Raw genomic sequence first — 23,619 nt, 5'->3', positions numbered from 1 at the left:
AGAGAGCAATATCTGTGTTCGTCTGTACTTTCATCAATATCTGTGTGTCCATTCCATTCACTTTTCATTGATGATCATCATCGTCATCAGCCATGTTCAAACATGCAATATCGGTGTTTAACAACGATGAAGATGATAATATTCTTTCAATAATTCATTTCAATGTTAATATTCAACAGGCTGTTGCTGCTGCTGCTGTTAATAAATGCATGTGAATTCAGTATGGCAGAAAAAAAACCGGCCTTAAAACAACAAACACATCTGTACACATTCATTCACCGTATGATTTCAATTGATTACTACCAAACAGACAAACAAGATGAAAATGGAAACAAAAAATGAAGGCGCCATTTCATTCTGTCTGCCTGTGTGTGTTGTTACAATGTCCAACAATTTTGTCCGTGTGGCAGATGTTTTATTTCAATGTTTTTTTATCAATCATATATAATTTAGTATTGAATGAATATGGCTGTTACATTTTAATTGGTAATTTTTGTTCATAATTCATAATGATGATGATAATTATTGATTTGAACCACCGATCAATCCATTCCAATCCGATCGATCGATTGATTTATTCTATTTTGTTCTTATGTTCATTTTTGTTTTGTTTTTTCTTTTGTTTCATTATCCATATCACGTATTTTACTTTTAGACAGAAAAAAAAATGAAAAATTTGTTGACCATGTCTCTCTCTCTCTCTCTCTTGTTTGGACATTATCATCATGCCTTTATTTGGCGCTATGTGTGTGTGTGTGTGTGTGTGTGTCTGTGTGTTTCCTTGATTTGATGTTCACCATTCACTACATATTTTCTTCACCATTTATATTTTGATCATCATCATCATCCAATCCAATCCAATAATAACAACGAAAACAACGACCATTTCAATTTGATAATAATAATAAAAAAAAAGTGTTGAAAGAGTCATATCAACGTGTGTGTTTGTGTGTGTGTGTGTGTGTGTGTGTGTTTGATTTGCCTGTGTATACGGCTGTTTGCTCATTAATATCATCAATTTTTATGATTCGATTTTTTTATTTTTTTATTTTACCATTTCAACTTCAAATCAATCAACATACACGTCGTCTTCGTCGTCATCGAACAACAAAATCGAAAATAATCAAGCTCCACAAAGTGATTCACACACACACACACACACATCACCAGAAAAAAAGATGAATTGAAATTACCCCTGATGTAATCATTTGCATCATCATCATCGTATAAAAAATATATGCATGCAACACACACACATGTTTGTTGTTGCGGTTGTTCCAGAAAAATCATTCAACAAACACTTGTACGTCTCTCTCTCTCTCTCTCTCTGTTTCTCTTTAAATTACATTTTTTTTTGCATAAAAAAAATATGAAAATAATAATGATAATCAAGTTTTGATGTGAAAATTGATTGACGTGTTATGTTTAATGTCTGTGTGTGTGTGTGTGTTTGTTTGTGGGGATTTTTTTTCATTTCATTTCATTCCATTCACATTCGTTATTCATGTGTGTATGTGTGTGTGTGTGTACGTGTTTGATCCATCAATGATTTTTGTTTCTTCGACCACTTGAATTTGTTTTGTTGTTGTGGTTTTTTGTTTCATTCGGAAAAAAAAATTCTAGTTGGAAAAAAAAATGTCAACGTCATCCAATCCGTCAGTCAAGAATCCAAAAGATTTGCAGCTGCGCGCGTGTGAATGGAAAATTCCTTTTCACATTTATATATAGCACATTATTATTATTATATTATGGTTATAACCATAAAAATCGAAAAAAATTCTACTACTCATCTCATAGGGACTCATTGGTAGTGGGTGCTGTTCATTACCTTGACCAGAATATATTTTTTTTTTGTGTTTGTGTGTTTGTTGTCAGGACGTTTTTTTTCGTTTATTTGTGCTTGAAAATAACGAAAACAACAACAACAACGACAACGATTAAAATATGGAATTGACAAATATTTTAATCCATTAAGTTTCTTATATACTTGGATTACATTGGAACACAGTAATCGATGATGGATGGAACCATAATCTAATCACATTTGTCATCCATAATCATTTGATCTTTCCATCCTGTTTGTTTGTTTGTTTATTTTCATTATAAAATGTGTTTGTGTGTGTGTGTGTGTGTGTGTGATTCCACAATTTAAATGATGAAAAAGACAATGTTGAAATTATTGCAACAGGAAAAAAATTGATTAAATTCTACAAAAAAAAAACAATGATTCCACCAACATTATCGATTCATGAAAAAAATATGAATCGAATGATGAATACAAATCATCATCATCATCATCATGGCCATCATGGCCATCATCATCATCATCCAAATTATTATCATCATGATGATGATACGACACAATCATCATTAATGAATAATAATAAAATGATCATCAACAGCCACAACGATAATAATAATAATAATAATAATGATGAACAACAACAACAACTAGTCAAATGTACATTAGATGATGATCAATGTTTGAATCTTGCCAATATTCTACAATCATTTCAAACAGCCATAAATGAAGAACAAGCATGGGCATTATGTTATCAAATTGTCAAATGTTTTCGTCAATATTATCAACCACCAGTGAATAGTAGTAAAACTAGTCATCATAATCATCATCATCATAATCATCATCATGATTGCTACCTAATTACTGATCCATCACATGTTCATATACATAAAGATGGTTTCATACATCGTAAAACACTTGATCCAAAAACTTTCAATGGTATGTCTTTGTGTGTGTGTGTGTGTTTTTTTTCCTAATTTCATAACTTTTAATTTCTCTGCCGAGAGACAAACAGACAGAGAGAGAGAGAGAGAGAGAGAATATGAATTTTTTTCTCGTTCAAAATACTTAAATATGTGTGACATATCAATGATAAATATCTCATAATAATAATAATAATTGGTAGTCTCCATAGTTGTTTTTGTTGTATAAATATTTAGTTTTTTTTCAAAATAAAAAAAAACCTGTCAAACCTAAATGGTAATTATAATGATGATGATGATGATGATGATCAAAATGATTACCGTGATGTTTATGATGGTAATTTGCAAACAACAACAACAACAACAACAAAAACAACAACAACAAATGACATGATTTATAGACTTATTTTATTTTACATTTGGTTATCTATCGTTTGTATTCGTCTTGTTGTTTGCATTTTTTTTTTTGTTCTTCAACATCCTGTATTCTTGTTTGCTATGTCAGAAAAGCGCCAAGGCTCTTGTTGTGTTGGAGTATTTGGAATCATCATCATAATAAGAACAATTTGCCATTTGCTATGAATTTTAAATGAATTGAAAATTTTATTACCTGGGTGGAAACTTTCTTTGTGTGTGTGTGTGATGTCCATTATAATGATTGTTTCGTTGTTTGTCATCACTGAATGTGGTTGACAAATTTACACACACACACACACACACACACACACACGGTTGTAATAAAATTTTTTTGTTGATGAACAGCAAAAACAAAAAAATATGAAAAACAAAAACAATTTTCATGAGAACTAATTATTTCAAATTTTGACTAATAAAAAAAAAAAAAAAAAATTTTTTTTTTGCAAGCAACAATCAGGTGAAATGTGAAATAATAATGTCAAAGCGAGGTCAGAGAAGATTGTTTGTTTGTTTTGTTTTGTTTTGTTTTGTTTTGTTTGATTATCATCTTAATCATCGGGTAAAATAATTTGTTTTCTCCATTTTAGAAATGATGATGATGATGATGATGAAAATCAATCTTCAATGACAAAAACAACGACAATGGCAACAAAACAAAAATTTTGCTTTTTTTTTCCTCATCTCTGATGATTATAATGATTATGTGAATGATAATGAACAACAACAACAACAACAACAACAACAGAAATTAAATTAAACTATAAATTGATTGATTCATTCAAAAAAAAAAAAATTTCAGCTAGTTCAGACAATCATTATCGATGTTTTTTCTCTGTTTTTTTTTTTTTTTTTTTTTTGATTATATTTACGTGCTTGATGATCCATTGATGATGATTACACACATCATTCGAATCATTCTTTATATACGGATGGATATATACACATTGGCTATTTTTATCCAAAAAAAAAAAAAAATCAAATTTACTACACACACACATGTAGATATAGTCAGTTTATCAAATCAAATCAATCAATCTATTCCATTGGATAATGATAATGATCAATTTGTTTTTGTTTTCTTTTTTTTTTTTTTGGCTAATTGCATTTTTGTTGTTGTTGTTGTTGTGCATATATTCGATTATCATCTGAAACACAAGTAAAGGGAAAAAAATTTCAATTTTTTTTTTTGTATACAGAAAAAAAATGAAATGAAAACACGGCTATTTTGACAATTATTGTTCAAAACATTTCAATCATTTACAATAATAAGTAATTTTTTTTTCTTTGTTACATTGCAAAGAAAAATCCTTTTTTTTCCATACAAATATATATCTCATTCTTTCAATCAAATTCGGTATTTTTTTTTTCATTTTCATTTTGAAGAAAGAAGAAGAAGAACGATTAACCTATTATGATGATGATGATGATGCTATTGTCATCGTCGTTATTATCATTAATAGATGATGATGATGATGATAGTGATGGCGGTAAATCGAAACAATAAAAAAAATTTTCAATTCGATTCAGATATACACACTCAATACTAATCAATAGTCAATAGATCGATTACGTCCGGCATTTTTTCCTCTTTTTTTTACAATATTTCTATATTTATATCTTCCACGTTTCTACAGTCAGATTGTTGTTGCTGTTTTGTTTTGTTAATTTTTTTTTGTTCATGTTTACTTCAACCATTCGTTTCCGTTTCTCATGGCATCAATTCATTCGGTTGATCATCTGCTGATCTCTCTTTGTGTGTGTGTGTGTGTGTGTATGTGCTTTTTTTTTGTTTTGTTTTGGTCAATAGTTTTGGATATACGGATGAAATGAAATGAAATGGATGAACATCTATGATCACGATGTATGATATTTACACACACACTCACTACTAGCCATGTGTGTGTGTGTGTGTGTGTTATGTTTGCAATCTGGTCCCAAAAAAAAACTAATGATAATGATGATTATTTGGTCGAAAATGAAAAATCTATTGACCTTCATTGATGATGATGATGATGATGATGATGATGATCTTAATTTGTATTGTGTAATTGATCAAATCTAATATATCGTTTTGAATTGATCGATATTTAATAATAATGATAATAATCGAATCCAAATTTAATCATTTCGTCTCTGTCTCTCTGTTTCTTTCTTACTGAAATCATGATTTTTTTTCACTTGTTGTGAATAGACAATTGGCCAATTTTTTTTATATATATTGCAAATCGAATAAGAAAAAAAAATATTATTCATCATTCATCGATATACATTGGTCGTGATTTTCAAAAAAAAAGAAAAAAAAATCCATTTTTGTTCCAAATACACACACACACACACACACAAATGGATCGATTGATATCATTTCACATAGTCGATGATGATAGTGATTTGCTTATTGTATATTTTCACAGTGACACAAACACTTGCCACTTGTTGTTGTCGTTGTTGTCGTCGTCGTTTTTGTTGTTGTCGTTGTTGTTGTTGTTGTTGTTGTTGTTGTTGTGATTGAAAAAAAAACTACAAAATCCTAATGGCATGAATAAATTCATTCATTCATTCATTTATTAAAAAAAAATTGGTTTTAAATCACTAACTACACACACAAAAAAAACCTAACTCCAAAATATGTGTGTGTGGTGTTTTTTTTTTTTTTTTTTTTTTGAAAAAAAACTTTTGATTCAAAAAAAAAGTCACGACAGATAAAACAGTTTGTTTGTCAGTGAGCGAGTGTGTGTGTGTATGATTATCATCATTATTATTATTGGCTTCAATGGTCATTTTCTATTTTTCATTTAACATTTTCATGGATTCATTTCATTGTACAGTTTCATTCAGGCATTCAGTTTATTTTTTTTTTTTTTGGCTGATGAACAACAACAACAACAACGACGATGATGATGATGATGATGGAGAAAAAAAATTTGTTACGATGATGATGAGATTAATACTTTTTTTTTCTTGTCTAATTCTTTCATTTTTTTTACGAATTATTAAGAGATGAGATTAGATTAACAAGAGAGAGAGAGAGATAGATAGATGTAAAGATTGTTTGTGAAATAAAAGCCAAAAAGGATTGTAAAATATTGCACAAAGATGATGAATGAATGAATGAATGAATGAATAATGAGCTTGTTGTTGAATGGAGAGAGAGAGAGAGAGATGAAATTAGTAGATCATCATCATCATCATCATGTTTTTTTTGGGAATTTTTTTAAATTTTTTTCTTTAAATTTTCATTACGAATATCACTATATCATTGTGTTTGGTTTTGCATACATTTGAAATAAAAATAAATGATGATGACGATGATGTGATGGATCGAAATTCATTCATTCATTCATTGATTGATTTTAATTTCCATAAATAATAATAATAACTTTTTTTTGATCATCCACATTGATGATTGATATAAATTGGGTTTTTGTTTTTTTCATTCATTCGTTCGTTCGTTTTCTTTTTTTCATTTTCTTTTTCTTCACAATATTCAATCAGAAAAAAAAATTGGTTGATCTACAAAAGAAAATTACCCACACACATATCTCTTATTTATAACCATGATGATGATGATGATGATCGTAGATCGTCCATTCATTTACAATCAATGATGACCAATAATTATGGTGTCTGATGTTTTTTTTTTTTTTTTTTTTTTTGGTTATATTTTTTTTCATCAATATTTACTTCATTTATGATTTTTTCATATTTTCTTTGCTTGTCGTTTTTTTTTGTGGCTGCTGCTGCTGCTGTTGTTGTTTTTTTTTTTCAATTTAATTTACTCGGGCGATCAAAAATTTTTTTTTTTCATCTTTTTTTCAATCAACGAGGGTGGTGGTGGTGGATGGCCAGAAATGAGGAAAAAAAATTACAACCAGCCGACCACAGAAAAAAAATAAATAAATAAACACGGCCAATGGGCAAGGAGAAAAAAAATGTGTGTGTGTGTGTGTGTAATAATTATTTATATATATGAAAATCGAGATTGATGAAAATAATTAAGACCGTTAGATAAAGTAAGAAGAAAAGTGTATTGAAACAACAGATTTTGAATTTTTTTTTTGTTCAAAAAATTAATTGATCAGCATCAGCAGCAGTAGTAGTAACCACTACAAGATTGACCTTTGTTGACAAAAGTTTAAGATTTTCAATTGTCATCATCATGATCATCATCAGTGTTGCTGCTGCTGCTGCTGCTGCTGCTGCTGCTGCTGCTGGCTGCAATTTCATTTTCCGCTTCACTGTCAGTGTGTAAATTTTTTTTTTTTTCATCGTCGTCGTTACATTGTGTAATCTAGTAAATGAATTAGAATTTGATGATGATGATCATTGATTAACTCTTGAATTGAATCGAATTTTAATCGACTTTTATCTTTCTATCTCTCTCTCTCGCTCTCCAAAAAAAAAACGAAATTGATTACCCAGAAAAAAAACTTGAACTCTGTGATTCCATTGTTCACATCGAATGAATTGATTTTTTCCACACTTATTCTCATTCAATTCGTTGCCGTTGTCGTTGTTGTCATAGTTTTTCATCACATAATCATCATCATCATCATCGGTGTACGGTCAAAACATTTTAATTGATGTGTTGTTGTGTTTACATCGAATGTCAATTATGATTCGTAATGGAAGGAATGAATGAATCGACAACAACAACAACAACAACAGCAACTGAATTTTGTCATGGGATATTGATCACATCAAACACGAACGAATAGAAAAGTGGAGCTAGAGCGACAACAACAACAACAAACTGAATGACCTTTTTTTTATTTCCACTCTTTGATTACTTCTTTAAATTCATATAACAGAAATTAATCAGCAATAATGAATGTTTTGCATGTATTTTTTTTTCTCTGTTCTCAAAACAATCACCATCATCATCATCATCATCATCATTATCGATCGATCCACTTGAATCGAGAGAAAAAAAATGATCGATATTAATTGAGACATTTGAAACAACAGCAACAGCAACAACAAAAAGAGAATCTGATACATTGTACATGGAATTTTCTCATTTCTCTCTCTCTTTTTGTTTTCCATCTATCTGGTTCAATTTGAGAGCATTGACAAATTCAAAATTCATTCATGCACAAATCATTTTTTTTTCTTTCTAACCCAAATGGTTGTGTCGATCATCTTCAGATGATGATGATAAAAACTCATTTAATTTGTCGTCATTATCGTTGTCGTTTGTTCATCTTTTTTTTCTCTCTCTCACAATGATGACATGATGACATTACACACATTCACACGCACATGATCATTAAACTGGCTATAACAAACTAATGAAATTGAAAAAAAAAACAACAACAACAACACGACATTTCTATTTTTATATTCATTCATTTCTTTTTTCGGATTTTTTTTTCACTGTTCTCATTTATTCAAATTAATAATTTTTTTTTTTTAAATGATCAGAAAAATCCTTCAGGTGGTTTGTGTTTTTTTTTTTTTTTTTTTTTTGGTTGCCGGTAGTGGTGAAGAATATCAAATCTGGCCATTTACACATTCATACACACACAAAAATCGGATGCCCGAGATATAAATACAGTAGAAAAAAAACTGAAAATTGAAATAAACACTCTTCATCATTGATTTATTGAGTGTCATACGTCATGTTTTCATTTCATTTCATTTCATTTCTGGTTCAAAATTTATATAGACAGCGCGCACATAACTTATCCATCCATCTAGGCCATTTAATGAATCTTAATTTGTTGTAGTACACAAACAGACAGAAATGAAGAAAAAAAAACCAAAAAAACCAAAAAAAATTCATCAATCATAATTCCTGACCACAATCTACTGATTTATAATTAACTAACAAATAATTTTTTTCCATTTACATAATTTTCTTTCAAATTATCATCAATAATTAATTACCAAAATCGAATATCTTTGTCTGTTTGGTTTGTTTGTTTGTTTGTGTATGGCCAATGAGAATAAAGTCAAACGAAATCAAGAAAAGAAAAGAAAACACTCGAGTTGGATCTATGTGATACGGATGATTCGCATCCAGTTTTTATGTATCGAACGGTTCAATGAAAAAAAATGGCAGAAATAAAAAGATAATAATAAAAACGCACACCCATCATCATCATCATCATCATTATTATTATTGGCTTTATTGTTCCTATTTTTTTTTATTGTTGTTGTTGTTGAAACCACACACACACACACACACATATTGTATTCAACCACAATCTATACAACAATAGCCTAATATAACGCTATTATTATCATCATCCATTGAACAAAAAAAAATAAAAAATCCACGACCATTTCATCCATTCATTGATAATGATAATGTATCGATATATATATGATGATGATGATGATTCTTTATATCTAAAAATTTTGATGGTAGTGGTGTTGGTGGTGGTGTTGGTGGTGGTGGTGATGGTGGTGGAAAATTTAATTGTTATTTATTTTTAGATTAATATTTTAACAGTTGAGGTTTATTTTCTTTTCTTTTTTTGTTTTTGTTTTTGTTTCTGATGGATAGATGTATAGAGATTAATCAGATAGATATAGATAGCCATACTGTTGCCGTTGTTTTATGGAATTTGATTTGATCCAGAAAAAAATTTTTTTTTGTCCTAATCATCATAATAAATTCAGTAATTGATCCGTTATCGATTTTTTTTCTTTTGATAACATCCATATTATTATTTGAGAAAAAAAAATCGATGCATCACGTTTCTCTCTCTCTCTCTCTCTCTCTCTCTATCGCTCCAACAACAGGTGAATTATCATTATCATGAAATGAGAAGGAAAAAAAAAGGTGTTTTATTATCCTTCAACCAACCCCCAATTTATTTTTTAGTCGACCCGTTTATTTTATCATTATCATTATCATCAATAATTTGAAGGCCAAAACTAACTAACTGACTGATTGACTGACCTGTGTAACAGTAACTTTTTTTTTTTTTTTTGTTCATAACAACCTGTTACATTTATAATCAGGTTGAAACAAAAAAAAAATGCATTCATCCAAAAAAAAAACAGCAACAACAACAACAACAAAGAATCCACGAAAAAAAAACGATTTGACCTATAGTGTATAGTATACACTAGCTAGTGGAAACGAAAGTTGAAGAAAAAAAAAATTTTTTTTTACTTCACATATGAATTTCATTCATTAACCGACCGATTTATCTGTTCAGTCTCTCTCTATCTCATTGTCTCTTTAGCTGATTTTTTTTTAAACTAATAACAACTAACTACTACAAGTTACTGCTAGCTCCACCTAGCTGTATGGTTTTTTTTCATTCATTTCTTATCGAACCCTTTTTTTTCTTATCTTTCCATTATTATCATCATCATCATCATCATCATCATTAGATATTAAGGTCTATTATTATTATTATTTGTGTATAAAGCACGGACTTGCCTGTATGTTTGTTGGTCAAACACAACATTGAACCATTGACCAGAAATAAGCAAACGAAAACAAGGTAGAGATGGATAGATAGATAGATATTTTGAATTGTGAACATCAGTCAAAATTATTATGCAATGATGATGATGATGATGACCTAAAGAAGAATAGTAGAAAATGTAGAAAAAAAAACGATGTTCGACAGACAATTGATTTAAATTGATTGCAAAATTATTATAATCATCATCATCATCATCATCATACCAGATTGATGTCGATGATGATGATGATAATCAAGTCTTTTTGACGAACAACAAAAATAGCAGATAAAAGAAGAAAGAACTTATGTTTTTCCAAACGAATCATGAAAGAATAAGAAAAAAAAAATTTAGTTCAACTACAACAGCATATATATATGTGCATAATTTCAAGCCTAATTATGATTATGGTGAATCTTAAATCGATTTTTTTTTGTTCTTTCTTTTCGTTGTTGTTGTTGTTGTTGTTGTTGATTTGAATTGACATTCTAAAATGATATGATATGATCTGAATTGTTCTGGTTGTTCGGGTTGTTGTTGTTGTTGTTGTTGTTGGCAGATTTATAGTAACAATAATGATGATGATGATAGTCTGGTATTATTGATTTGGGTGCAACGAAAAAACCAAAGAAGAAGAAGAAAAAAAAAACATTAACATTTTTAAATTCAAAAAAAAAAATCAAAAATTTTAATAAATACCTACATGGAACATCAAATATCGTTGTGTGTGTTGTGTTTTTGAATTTAAATATATTGTGAATGAATGAATGAAACAAAAAACAAAAACAAAAAAACAAACTATAATTAGCTTCGTTTGTTTTTTTGCCACCACACTCTATATCGATGAATGATTGATTGATTGTGGAAATAGAAAAATTTTTTTTCTCATCTTTCTAAATTTTCATGATCATATTGAACTAATTAACATAATTTGTTTCATTTTTTTTTGTTTTTGTTTTCATGCTGTCATTAATTTCATCATCATCGATTTATATCAGGAACCAATGGTCGTACACTGGCTAAAAGTTCTCATAAGGTAAGCAGTATTAATTATTGTGTTTGATTTATGATGATTTTCATATATTAATTTCGAAACAAAACAAAAAAATTAATCTCGAATTTCAATATTTTTTTTTTTTGACACAATTTAGTTACTTACATCATTGGGTATTGTTTTATTTCATGCACTTGATTATGGCCTATGTGATGATGAAGAACGTACATTAAGTAAACCATTAGAGCTTCTTATTGAACGTTTGACTACGGCACATGAATTGGCAACAAATTCACGAAGATTACAACGACAACAGCAACAAAGACAAAGACAAAAACAAAAACAACAACAACAGGAATCATCATCATCATCATCATCATCGATAAGACAAATACGGAGAAAATTCAATGATAAAAAATCACCATCATCGTCAACAATAACAAGAACAGCTGTCAGCGGTGGTGATGATGTCGTTCTTCAATCATCATCATCATCATCATCATCATCAGCTAAGAAAAATAATGATGTTCGTAATAATGATCAAATGAGCTCGATTGGATCAATATGTTTAGATGATGATGATGATGAAGAAAATAATGTTGTTGATGATGAAGAAGATGAAGACAACGATGTTCATCAAGATGATGACCACTATAACGATAACGACGACGACGATGAAGAGGAAGATGAAGAAGATGATGATGATGATGATGATGATGATGAATGTGCTAATGCTGATGAAGGTATTGAACGTGATTGTCATGAATATAGTAGTAGTGAAATACATTCACATGGTTCATCACCATCATCAACAATATCGACATCGACATCATTTCGACAACAACATTCTTTATCGCCTGGATATGGAAAAACAACGACAACAACAACAAGTAGATATCTACTAAATTTTGATCATGTTATGCAGGTTAATATTCCTAATTGATTGATTGATTGACTGATTCATTTTTTTTTGTTGTTCTAATCTTATTACCCTAAATTTTTTTTTCTCATAAAATCAAATAATGTTCATTCGTTTGATGTGAATGTGGTCCATTCATAATAAAAAAGATGTGCGTTTCTCGTCTATCTTGTCGTGAATCGGCTGATAATCATTATAAAGCTGTTTGTCGAGCATTATTAGCTGAAACTCTTGAATTATCAACATTTTTGGATCAAATTGCCAAAGGAACTAAAGTAATCAATTTAATAAATGATTTTTTTAATTTTGATTTTGATTTTGATACTGACAAGCAATTGATTGATTATAATTGTTGTTTCTTTTTTTTTCTTTCTTCCTATTAATTTTTATAAACCATCATCATCATCATCATCATCATCGTAATCATCATCACATGATTGCTTCTAACCATTTCATTCATGGATGGATTTATTTTAGGAGTTGCGAAAATCATCTATATTGACTATCGGATCAAATGTATCCAATAATAACAATAATAATAATAATAATAATGATGATGATTGTGAAACAACATTGGAAAAGCTACAATTTCATGATTGGGCACGTCTTTGGATACAGGTAATACGTGAACTAAGACATGGTGTAAAATTGAAAAAAGTTGATCATGATTCAATACATAATACTGAATATGAATTAACACCATATGAAATGTTATTGGATGATATACGCGCACGACGTTATAAATTGAATAAAGTAATGGTCAATGGTGATTTACCACCACGTGTAAAAAAAGATGCACATGAATTGATATTGGATTTTATACGATCACGGCCACCATTAGTACCGGTATCGAATCGTGTACTGAAACCGGCACCACCTAGACAGGTTACATTATATGAAAAACTTATGGACTCTATTCGCCAAGAACATCGATTGAGGCCAACACCGAAACCATCGATTAAAACATATTCATTTTCGGCTCATGTAACTCCTTCTCGATGTTCAGGTTAGCGACTAGAATTTGTTTCGTTATTTTGATTGTTCATTTTTTTTTCTATTACAGTGAATGAAAATGAAAATATTATGGAATCGAATGATCGAATGACAACAGCAGAAACAGTAAACGATTCAACGAATACAACAAAACATGGTTCAGTTACTAGACGTAAAAAATTATTGAAAGCAAATATACAATTGGATTTATTTTTGGATGAAAAAAATGATGAAAATGATGAACAGATTATTGTGGAAATTCCAAATTCACGATCAACATCAACAAGGCCAATGTCGGCATATTTTCCTTCGGAAATTGCACCACATTATGATGATGATGATGATGATGATGATGATAGTGATCTTACTGGAAATGATTTGAATCAAAATGAAAATGATGATTCAATAACCAACGATTTGATTATGGATACATCAAATAAAACATTTCAACGTCTTAAAAAACGTAAGTTTAGTTTAGAATGTTTAGTTTTTTTTCATCATTTCTTTTTTTTTCATAGTTTCAAGTCAATTTTTTTCAAAAGAACGACGTCATTCTATCAGTGTATGTGATCTAACGGTGTTGGAAAAATATCAACAAAAACAGCAACAACAACAACAACGACAAGCTGAAGATGTGATTGAAGATTTAGATTTTAATGAAGATCATCGTAATCATGTGGCAGCTATTTGGGAGAAAAATGATTTCGGTAAATCACTAGAATGTTTATCATTAACATTGAAAGAAGTACAACATATACGTTCAGTACTGACGAAAGCTGAAATCGAATCACTTGGTGTAACAAAATCATTGAAAAAAGATCTTGAAAATGGAAAAATTTGTTTCACTTGTCTGAAAACAAGATTTACATTCTGGGGTCCATGGGCTACCATCTGTAAACTGTGTAATCGTGCCATTTGTGATAGGTAATGATTCGATTATTTTTTTGTTTAGCATTTGTCGATAATCTAATTCGTTTGTTCTGTTTTTAGATGTGCCACTAAAATGCATATTCCTATCGAACAGTTTGATCGTGTTCCAATCTATATGCTATCACCGACACCATCACCACCTAATGAAAAACATGTACTTGATATATTCAGATTCGCTAACAATGACCGAGAGCAGCAGCGAAAACAGAATCGGCGGAAAAAAACTGCCGATAATGAAAATGAAAATGAATCCAAATCATTACCATTAAAATTAAATTCATCACGTAATCGTATGATGAAAATAATGCGTATGTTAACCAATACTGGCCGATTACATAATGATGATGATGATGATCATGACGATCATGATCATGACCACGATGATGATGATGATAATGATTATGGTGATGATTATGAAGATCAACATCATCATTATCATCATCATCGTGGACCTCTAGTCAAAGTTTGTCGTGATTGTAAAATATTGGTACGCCATCTAATTGACATTGGACATACTAATTTTAATGGCGCAAATTTTCAAAAATAAAAACAACCGATAAAGAATCACTGTGATATAATAATAATGATGATTATGTGAAACTATAACTATTCAAATGGCAACATTATTATTATTGACAAACAAACACACATACACAATGGATAGATGATTTAGATTTTCACTTTTTCTCATTTTTTATGATTGTTCAATTGGGATTAGAAAGAGATTTATAGCAGACAAGTATATTTTTTTTGTTTTTGTTTTAAAAACACTCAATCAAAAACAAAACACAAAAACAAACAAGACGCACACCCACCCACCACACACACACACAGACGTTATTTATTCTAATAAATATCAACAACAACAAAATATGTGTTAAGATTTATATATTTCAATTTATAAATTTCGATCGATCGATCGATTGATTGATTTGTTTGGTTGATTCTTATTATTATTATTGATTACACTACCTCTATTTTTTTTATCAAATTGATTGTTTTGTGTTTGTTTTTCTTCTCATTATGAAATCGATTCATCTATTTAAATATTAAAACAATAAAAAATGTGGAAAAAACTTGACCATTGATTGAATATTAAAAAAAACGACAACAAATTTTTTTTTGAAATGAAAAAAATGACTGTATTTGATTTTTGTTCTTCCGAAAAGTGAGAAATTTCCACAAAAAAAATCATTATCTTCATTATCGTCATTATCATCATCATTTTTTTTGCTCTATTGATAATCAAAAAAAAAAAAATCATTTGACACAGCCAGGTAATTTTTCTCCAAATGATCACTTTTTTTTTCTCATTTTCTCTATAGCCAATATCTTGACGAATCATCAGACTGATTATTATCATCATCAGAGTAATAGTAATCAACAAATCATACATTGACTCAATATGTGTCTGTTTGTGTGTATGTAAAATGATAACAACCACTTGTTGTTCTTTCGTTTTTTTTTTTTTTTTTTTGATTGGATTGGATTGGATTCATTACGTCGTTCATACATGTACAACAAATATTATTATTATTTAAACAAAAAAAAGGATCCATAAAATGATTTGACTGATATGTGAATTGACAACAACAACAACAACATTACTGGGGATCATCATCATCATCATTTTTTTTCTGGTCATGGCTGGTTTTTTTTCCGTCTATTTCTGGCTTTGTTTGCTTTATTTATTTATTTTTTTTTTTTTTTCATTTGAAAGAGTCTTTGCGTGTGTCGGTGTTTTGAATATACAAATCCGGTATGCGATAGTGTGTTGTTGTGAATATCAAGAATATACGAAAAAAAAAATAAATAACGCGGGGGCGGTAAATGGTTTTCTTTTTATCTCTGTCAAAAAAAAAAAAAAAATTTTATCTGGATATACATATGCTATAACAATATGTTGACGATACCAGTTTTTTACACACCAACACACACACACACACACACTATTATCGAAGTAGAAAACAAAAATAATCATCAGATTTTTTATGATTGGCGCGAGTATTTTTTTCCAGATATCTCACACACACATTGCAGTGCATTTCTTTCATATTTTCAAAGCCATTCCATGTCCACCACTATTACAACATCCATACCACACACACACACACACACACACAAACCAGAGCTCTTCTAATGAATCAATGTTATATTGATGGAGCTGGTGGCTACAAAAAAAATTTTTTTTTTTTCATGATTAGGTGTGGTCGTCGTTCGATGACAAAGCTTTTACAACACCACCAACACCAATAGTAGCCTTTCCAAGCAAGCTACAAAGCATGTGCATATATTAACAATCATAATATTCAATGTATTGCAGACATTTTGTTTTTTGGTTTTTCATTTTGCCGCTAGTTTATTTGTCATTTTTTTTTACAACCCAATGTTGAAATTTCCAAACTGCGGCATTTTTTTCTTCACTCCCTTTCTGACCATCATCATCATCATCGTGATAGTCATTGCTTTATAATTTTGACAAACAACGCATTCAACATTTGATTGTCATAACGAAAACATCATTGATTGATTTTTAAAAATTGTCATAAACTTTTGTTGCTTTCAATTTATCTTTTATTATTTAATTTTGACTTTTGTTCCATTTTTCTGATTGATTTATTCTTCAATCCATTCCCAGAGGTATTTTATCTGTATTTTTTTTTCATAACTATTTCATTGATTCATTTCCATCCGTTGACAACATCAATTTCAATTCATATAATTATCATTCATTTCAATTCGCTGTATGAATGAGTCATCGTGTGAACATTTTTTTTTTCTTATCGTTTTGAATTCGAATGTGACAAAATATTTCTGCTCTGATCATCATCATTTTGCTTGCATTTGACTAATTTTCCTTTTTTTTTGTTTTGTTCCATATATAGTTTTCTTTTTAAAAAAACCACCATCAACAAACAACCAAAAAATCAAAATGTCTAGCCCAACGAAAGAAGATCTTCCACGTATTGCCGATGGTCTTAAAAATGAGCTTGTCGGTGAACATAAGCTTAAACATACTGAAACACAGGAAAAAGTGGTACTACCATCCAAAACTGGTATGTTGATTTGAATTTTTGTTGTTTGATAAATTGAATCAATCAATCAAATTAAATCAATTTATTTAAAAAAAACAGAAAAATGTACATCCTGTCGTTTTTCGTATGAAAAAAAAAAATATTTGAAATATCTAAAAATGTCATCAAACTTTTCATTTTCATTTTATTTTATCTTTTTTTTCATTTTGTTTTCAAATAGAAATTGAACAGGAAAAAGGCCAACAACAGTTGCTCAAAAGTATTGAAACATTCGAAGCGGAAAAACTTCATCATGCCAAAACCGAAGAAAAGAATCCATTGCCAACAAAAGAAGAGATTGAAGCCGAAAAAAAGGCCATGGCCTGAATTTGATTTTTTTTCTATTTAATTGTTTCATTCAAAAAAATTTTGATCCAACAGTTTTGATCATTGATTGATTCCCGATGATGATTTTTTTTTATTAATAATAAGAAAAAAAAGATGAAAAATTCCATTTTATTTTCCTTTAAATATTCGATTTCTGTTTATCTCTGTGTTTTCCATGAACAAGTTTTTTTCAAAAAAAAAATATTGTGAATTGATTGATATTTGAGCTTTTTGAATGGTAAAAATAAAAATTTGTTTTAAAAAAAAATAGTTTTCATCACAAATAGATGGCAGCACTGCTTTTTTTGCTTCATTTCAGAAATTTTTTTTTGATTTTCAATTTCTTTCACCATTGATTATTTCGAATCTTTCTGGTTTCATCATCATGAAATTCCAAAATTTCGTTCCAATTCGTGGCATACCCGTGTCCATTAAATTAAATTAAATTAAATAAATAAATAACACACACACACACACACACACTCACATTTATTCATCTATTATTTACACAAAAATTATGAGAGAAAAAGCGATCAGAAGTCAAAAAAATAAAATTAAAACTGTACAAAACTGTTTCACTTGAATGATGATGAGATAAACAAACAAACAAAATTCAGTAAAAGTAAAAAAAAAAATCAATAATCATATCACTTGATCTGTTGTGGTTTTTTTTGTTGTTGTTGTTGTTGTGGTGGTGATGGTGGTGGCAGTGGTAGTGGTGGCCGTTTATTCAATCGTATCAATGGTAATTGATTTGGTCTATAATTGTCATTATCATCATCATTATTCTGTGATTGTGATTGCGATGATGATGAAGAATCTGATGTCTGTAGATGATCATTGTTTGAAGATGATGATCGTGGAGGTGACTGTAATGATTCTGATTGTGGCGATGATGGTGGTGGTTGATGATGATAAGAATTATAGAAATTATTTTGCGGACCATTTGTTGTACTTTCAACATATAATTCATTATTACGTTTATAATGATTCTCTGATGCATCACAATCAACAGTGTTAACAAAACGACAAGTAAATGTTGTCTGATCGAATAATGTATAATTTGGACAAAGAAAATCATAACGTTGATGACCAATAGCACAATGATGATAAACTTGACATTTTAAATCAATATTTGCATAATAACCATCATGGCGACCTTTACAATTGAAATCAGTTTCAGGTATTGAAATATAGAATGGATAATCAGTAAGATCGGCACCTTTCAATTCATAAGGAAAATTTGGATCAGCATGATAATCAATTATACGACCATCTGGCCGTGGTTTATAATTTGGTGATAATGTAGTCGTCGTTGTTGTTGTTGATGGTTCTGTTGGTTTTGCTGGCAATAATTCATCATCATCATCATCATTATGACGATGATGATGATATCTTCTTCTTCCACCACCACCACCACGTCGACGATGATGATGTCCACCTCGACCACGATAATGTCTATCACGTGGTCTTCGTGTAGTCGTAGTTGTTGTGGTTGTTGTTGTAGCTAGATAATCATAATCATCATATACATCATAATCATCATGATCATAATCTATTGAAAAAGAAAATGAAATTTAATATTTTTGGAACAATTTCAAACTCTAAATTATTGATTACCATAATAATCTCCATCATCATAATATGGCGGTTCAGTTGTTGTTGTTGTTGTCGTCGTTGTAGTTCTTTGTCGCTTTCTTTGTCTTCCTTGTGGACCACCACCACCGCCACCACCTCCGGTTCGTCTTGATTTAAATTGACCTGAACCGAATCGTCCGTTGTTGTTTTCGAAATTTGTATTATCAAATTTATTATTTTTGTCCACTATAGTGCTATTATTATTATTCTCGATATTATTGCTGACAATTGGATTCTCTATCCTGCTCAATACTCGATTATTAGAATTTGATTGATGATCTGATGATGATGATGATGATGAAAATTCCTGTGCATTATTGTTGTTGGCATTGGCTGATAATGATGATGATGGCAATCGAGGATTCGTTCTAATTGAAACCGGTCTTGGCCGGTAATTTGGTTTAGCTGTTGTTGTTGATGATGATGTATACATCATTTCGTGATGAAATTCTTCTTCATAATCATCTAATGAAAATGGTGGTGGTGCCGGTGTTGTAGTTGTAGTAGTTGTGGTAGTCGTCGTCGTCGTTGTGGTTGTAGTCGTAGATGTCGTCGTAGTCGTCGCAAAATTTCCGATAGAATTTCCAAATGTATGATTCACTAATGGTGGCCAATATTGATTGGATATTCTTTGGCGTACAGATTTCTGTGGTACACGTACAAATGATTGTTGTTGTTGTTGATTTTGTTGTTGCTGTTGTTCATCTGTTGTATTATCATCAATTATGGATTCATTATCATTATTCGATCTGGATGATGGTGAATCATCCAATAGATGATCGGAATTTCGTGTGAAAAATGGATAATGTCTATTGTTTACACTATCAAAAAAAAAAATCTTTAATTCACGGATTTTGCTACGGTACAAATCGAAAATACTTACCGAGGATGATAAGCCATTATTATTGGACGATATTGTGGTGGTGGTGGTTGCGGTGGTGGCGGCAATGGCTTCGATAATAAAGAAGAATGGATTTGTTGTTGTTGCTGCTGTTGTTGTTGTGATTGTAGCTGTTGTTGATAATTTTGATGATGATGATGATGATGGCCATAGTTTAATGTACCACCATCATTTTGTGATGGATGCATATATTGATAATTAACGGATGATTCATATTGCCGTTGATCAGGATTATTTATCACCGATATTGGATATGATTGATAATGATTACCATTATGATGATTATAATATTGACTTATGGCAAAACAATTATGACAATCATCATCACAAAGACATTCATTTTTTAATGTCATGAATATCATGAACATATCTATAAATGTACAACGAAATTTTTTTTTTATTTGAACAAAAAATAAAATCCATCCATAATCGTTACATTTGAATTAATAAAAAAAAAAAAAATAGAGAAACAGAATCAGATACTTACAATGAATGAATGCCAATTTGTATCGCATTTTTGAAAAATTTAATTTTTTCTGTTTTGTTTGTTTTGGCTGATGAATTTGTGTGTGTGTGGAAACCACTTTTTTTTGTCAAATACGTTTTTCAATAATTTGAAAAAACTTTTCTTTTCTGTTTACTTTAATCAATGATGGTCATCATCATTATATTGTTGATTTTGTCATGGCGATATATATACACACAGCGTAACACGTTGATGGTTTATGAAAAATAACAACAACAACAACAACATGATGTGATTGTATTGGATTGATGACCATATGTACACAATCTAATCAAATTTTTAATCGAATTGAATTTTTTTTTTTTTTTGAATGCACATATGAAATCAATATCATGGTAAACAGACACCGAGACACACATACACATGCAGATCTGCACACAAAAAAAAGTAAAAGAAAAAAAAATATCCCGAATCTAGAAAAAAAATTGATGTTAATATCGCGCCAGGTGCCTGTATGTTTGTTTGTCGAGGTGTCAGTCAAAATTATTGGCAGCAGCAGCAGCAGCAGCAGCAACAGCAGCACTAGCAGTCAGTCATCATCTCATCTTTTTACTTAAGATTTTGTTTTCAACAAAAATAAAATTTTTCTTTCTTTCTTTCTTTTGTGATCAAATTTTTTTCAAAATGAAAAAGTGTGAGAGAGCGAAACCGAGACAGAGACAACAACCGAATCTGTCTCTTTGAATTTTTCTCCCTTAAAAAAATTTCAAGACTTTCATTTTATTCCACATTCAATTTCATATTCAAATACTCTCATCATCATCATCATCATCATCATCCTAGACACTACTGACCTAGTTTTATATTTATTTGTCTGACAACTACCACCACCACCACCACCACCACTATCGAAGGAGACGAAGACGACGATATTATAATGATGATGATGATCATGTTGTCCATGTTCTCAAACAACAATGTTGTTGTTGTTTGGTCCATGATCATACACTTGTTCTTCGAGTTTTTTTTTATATATCTCTGTTTTCTTCAATATCACTGTGTCTTGTTTTACTATTACAAATATATATTCTATCCACTCATCAGTCTTCATATGGACAAATTTTTTTTTCTAAAATCATCAAAAATCATCATAAATTAATATAAATAAATAAAATGGCCAATTGTCTAAAAAAACATTTGACAATTTAGACAAAATCAAAGAAAAAGTTATTATTTTGTGAATGAACAATGATAATGATAATGATTATGACGATGATCCATAAAGAAAAAAATCATCAATGACAGAAACCATAAAAGGCCTTTTACACACAAATAAAAAAAAATTACAAAAAAGACGGAACAATGTAAACATGGAAAAATTTTTGACATAATCCAGTTATTATGATGATCATTCATTCATACATATAATCAATGGATGGATAGGAAAAATTCAATAACAAGTTATGTGTGTGTGTGTGTGCGTGTGCTCGTGTGTGTGTGTGTGTATCATGAATCTGACCTTCGCCATCATTTGATGGATAATCATTTCATCATGAAAAATTATCATCATTAACATTTAAAAATTTCCAATATCATAAACATGAATGAATCATAATCATGTGTAAAGAGAAAAATGTTGACAATCATCAACTGATGATGTAGTGGAACTATAGTATATATAGTAGGAATTATTATTGATGATGATTATGATGATGATGATGTTTGTTATTTATTTGATTTGATTTGATTTTCTAAAATGGTCAAAAACATTGATTTAAAGAAAAATAAAGACCGAAAACAAGAGAAAAACAAAACACATAGACATCATAGAATGATTTTTTTTTTTTGTTTTGTTTTGACCATTACAAAAACAACAACAACAACAACTCAACACTCAGCAACAATCAGCAATTTGGTTTCTCTTGCTCTTTCACTCCGTGAATGTGGATGCTTTCGGTAGTGTGATACAAACACACACACCCAGAGATGATGTCCGACATTTCAAAAAAAAAAAAAAAAAAATTTATTGTTCAAAGATTAACCAGAGATGAGCAACAGAAAGAAAGAAAGAAAAAAAAAAATCTGACACAAAAATCCTGGTTTAATAACACGAAACGCGGTAGAAAAGAAGATGAAACCAGTTTTTTTTTCGTACATACATTTCTATTTTACTCCTTAATCAATGGAATCACCACCTACACTCAAAGAAAAAAAAATGTGAATATGACACATTAGCAGCTACATCCATTATCTTGGAAATGATTTTTTTTTTATTGAATAAAATTCAGAAAAAAAACACATTACATCTATATATATATATGATTATTATGTTGATTTAATGTAATAATGAATGTGAAATGTGACAAATGTTGGAAGTTGTAAGAATTCTGTATGTGTGTGTGTGTGTGTCTGTGATATTTGATTATAGCTAATAATAAAGAATAAAGAATTTAAAGAATTTAAAGAATCATGGAGAAAAAAAACTGATGATGATGATAATAATGAATTTAAATGGATTCGTTTTTTTTTGTTTGTTTGTTTGTGTGTGTGTGTGTGTGTATAATGAATTTGATCATTGCCATTTGTTATTGTAATCATCATCGATAAGAATACATACAATGAGTACAATTAATATATATATATTCTTATTATGTATACATTCTTATTCGTTATTGGTTTGTTAGAAAATTCTATAAAATGCAGAATAATAATGAAATGAAAAACAAAAAGATTACGTATACGTGATTGTACTACGTATGTATTATTTAGTTATAAATGAAGAAAAAAACAGCGTCGTTTAATTTATGTGTGTGT

At 29.7% G+C, this 23,619-nt stretch overlaps 3 protein-coding genes across 3 annotated transcripts; 2 read left to right on the top strand and 1 right to left on the bottom strand.

Annotated features, from left to right (window-relative positions):
- Positions 1-70: 70 nt before the first annotated feature.
- Positions 71-15,475, top strand: LOC124491880 (uncharacterized). Its single transcript, XM_075729973.1, has 9 exons — positions 71-486; positions 656-2,740; positions 11,562-11,599; positions 11,715-12,482; positions 12,626-12,751; positions 12,954-13,482; positions 13,540-13,932; positions 13,988-14,393; positions 14,460-15,475. The coding sequence occupies exons 2-9, from the start codon at positions 2,224-2,226 to the stop codon at positions 14,944-14,946; spliced, it is 3,264 nt and encodes a 1,087-aa protein (XP_075586088.1). The 5' UTR covers positions 71-486; positions 656-2,223; the 3' UTR covers positions 14,947-15,475.
- Positions 15,476-16,345: 870 nt separating this feature from the next.
- On the top strand, positions 16,346-18,068 carry cib (thymosin beta cib). The gene is made up of 3 exons (XM_047055828.2): positions 16,346-17,039; positions 17,285-17,455; positions 17,655-18,068. The coding sequence occupies exons 2-3, from the start codon at positions 17,332-17,334 to the stop codon at positions 17,798-17,800; spliced, it is 270 nt and encodes an 89-aa protein (XP_046911784.1). The 5' UTR covers positions 16,346-17,039; positions 17,285-17,331; the 3' UTR covers positions 17,801-18,068.
- A 187-nt stretch (positions 18,069-18,255) lies between these two features.
- On the bottom strand, positions 18,256-21,643 carry LOC124492826 (uncharacterized). Its single transcript, XM_047055829.2, has 4 exons — positions 20,827-21,643; positions 20,322-20,709; positions 19,421-20,259; positions 18,256-19,355 (listed from the first exon to the last, which is right to left on the bottom strand). The coding sequence occupies exons 1-4, from the start codon at positions 20,852-20,854 to the stop codon at positions 18,448-18,450; spliced, it is 2,163 nt and encodes a 720-aa protein (XP_046911785.2). The 5' UTR covers positions 20,855-21,643; the 3' UTR covers positions 18,256-18,447.
- Between the last annotated feature and the right edge of the window lie 1,976 nt (positions 21,644-23,619).

The sequence above is a fragment of the Dermatophagoides farinae genome, chromosome 1 (genome assembly GCF_024713945.1).
Source record: "Dermatophagoides farinae isolate YC_2012a chromosome 1, ASM2471394v1, whole genome shotgun sequence".
In the NCBI taxonomy this organism is placed as follows: domain Eukaryota; kingdom Metazoa; phylum Arthropoda; class Arachnida; order Sarcoptiformes; family Pyroglyphidae; genus Dermatophagoides; species Dermatophagoides farinae.
This window is presented reverse-complemented; position numbering and strand designations above follow the sequence as displayed.

Coding starts and splice junctions, on each gene's coding strand:
- LOC124491880 (XM_075729973.1), top strand. CDS start 2,224: ATGATTCCACCAACATTATCGATTCATGAAAAAAATATGAATCGAATG. Junction 12,483..12,625: donor ATTTTGATCATGTTATGCAG/GTTAATATTCCT, acceptor ATAATAAAAAAG/ATGTGCGTTTCTCGTCTATC. Junction 13,933..13,987: donor ATTTCAACGTCTTAAAAAAC/GTAAGTTTAGTT, acceptor TTTTTTTCATAG/TTTCAAGTCAATTTTTTTCA.
- cib (XM_047055828.2), top strand. CDS start 17,332: ATGTCTAGCCCAACGAAAGAAGATCTTCCACGTATTGCCGATGGTCTT. Junction 17,456..17,654: donor GGTACTACCATCCAAAACTG/GTATGTTGATTT, acceptor GTTTTCAAATAG/AAATTGAACAGGAAAAAGGC.
- LOC124492826 (XM_047055829.2), bottom strand. CDS start 20,854: ATGCGATACAAATTGGCATTCATTCATT. Junction 20,260..20,321: donor ATAATGGCTTATCATCCTCG/GTAAGTATTTTC, acceptor TTTTTTTGATAG/TGTAAACAATAGACATTATC. Junction 19,356..19,420: donor TGATGATGGAGATTATTATG/GTAATCAATAAT, acceptor CTTTTTCAATAG/ATTATGATCATGATGATTAT.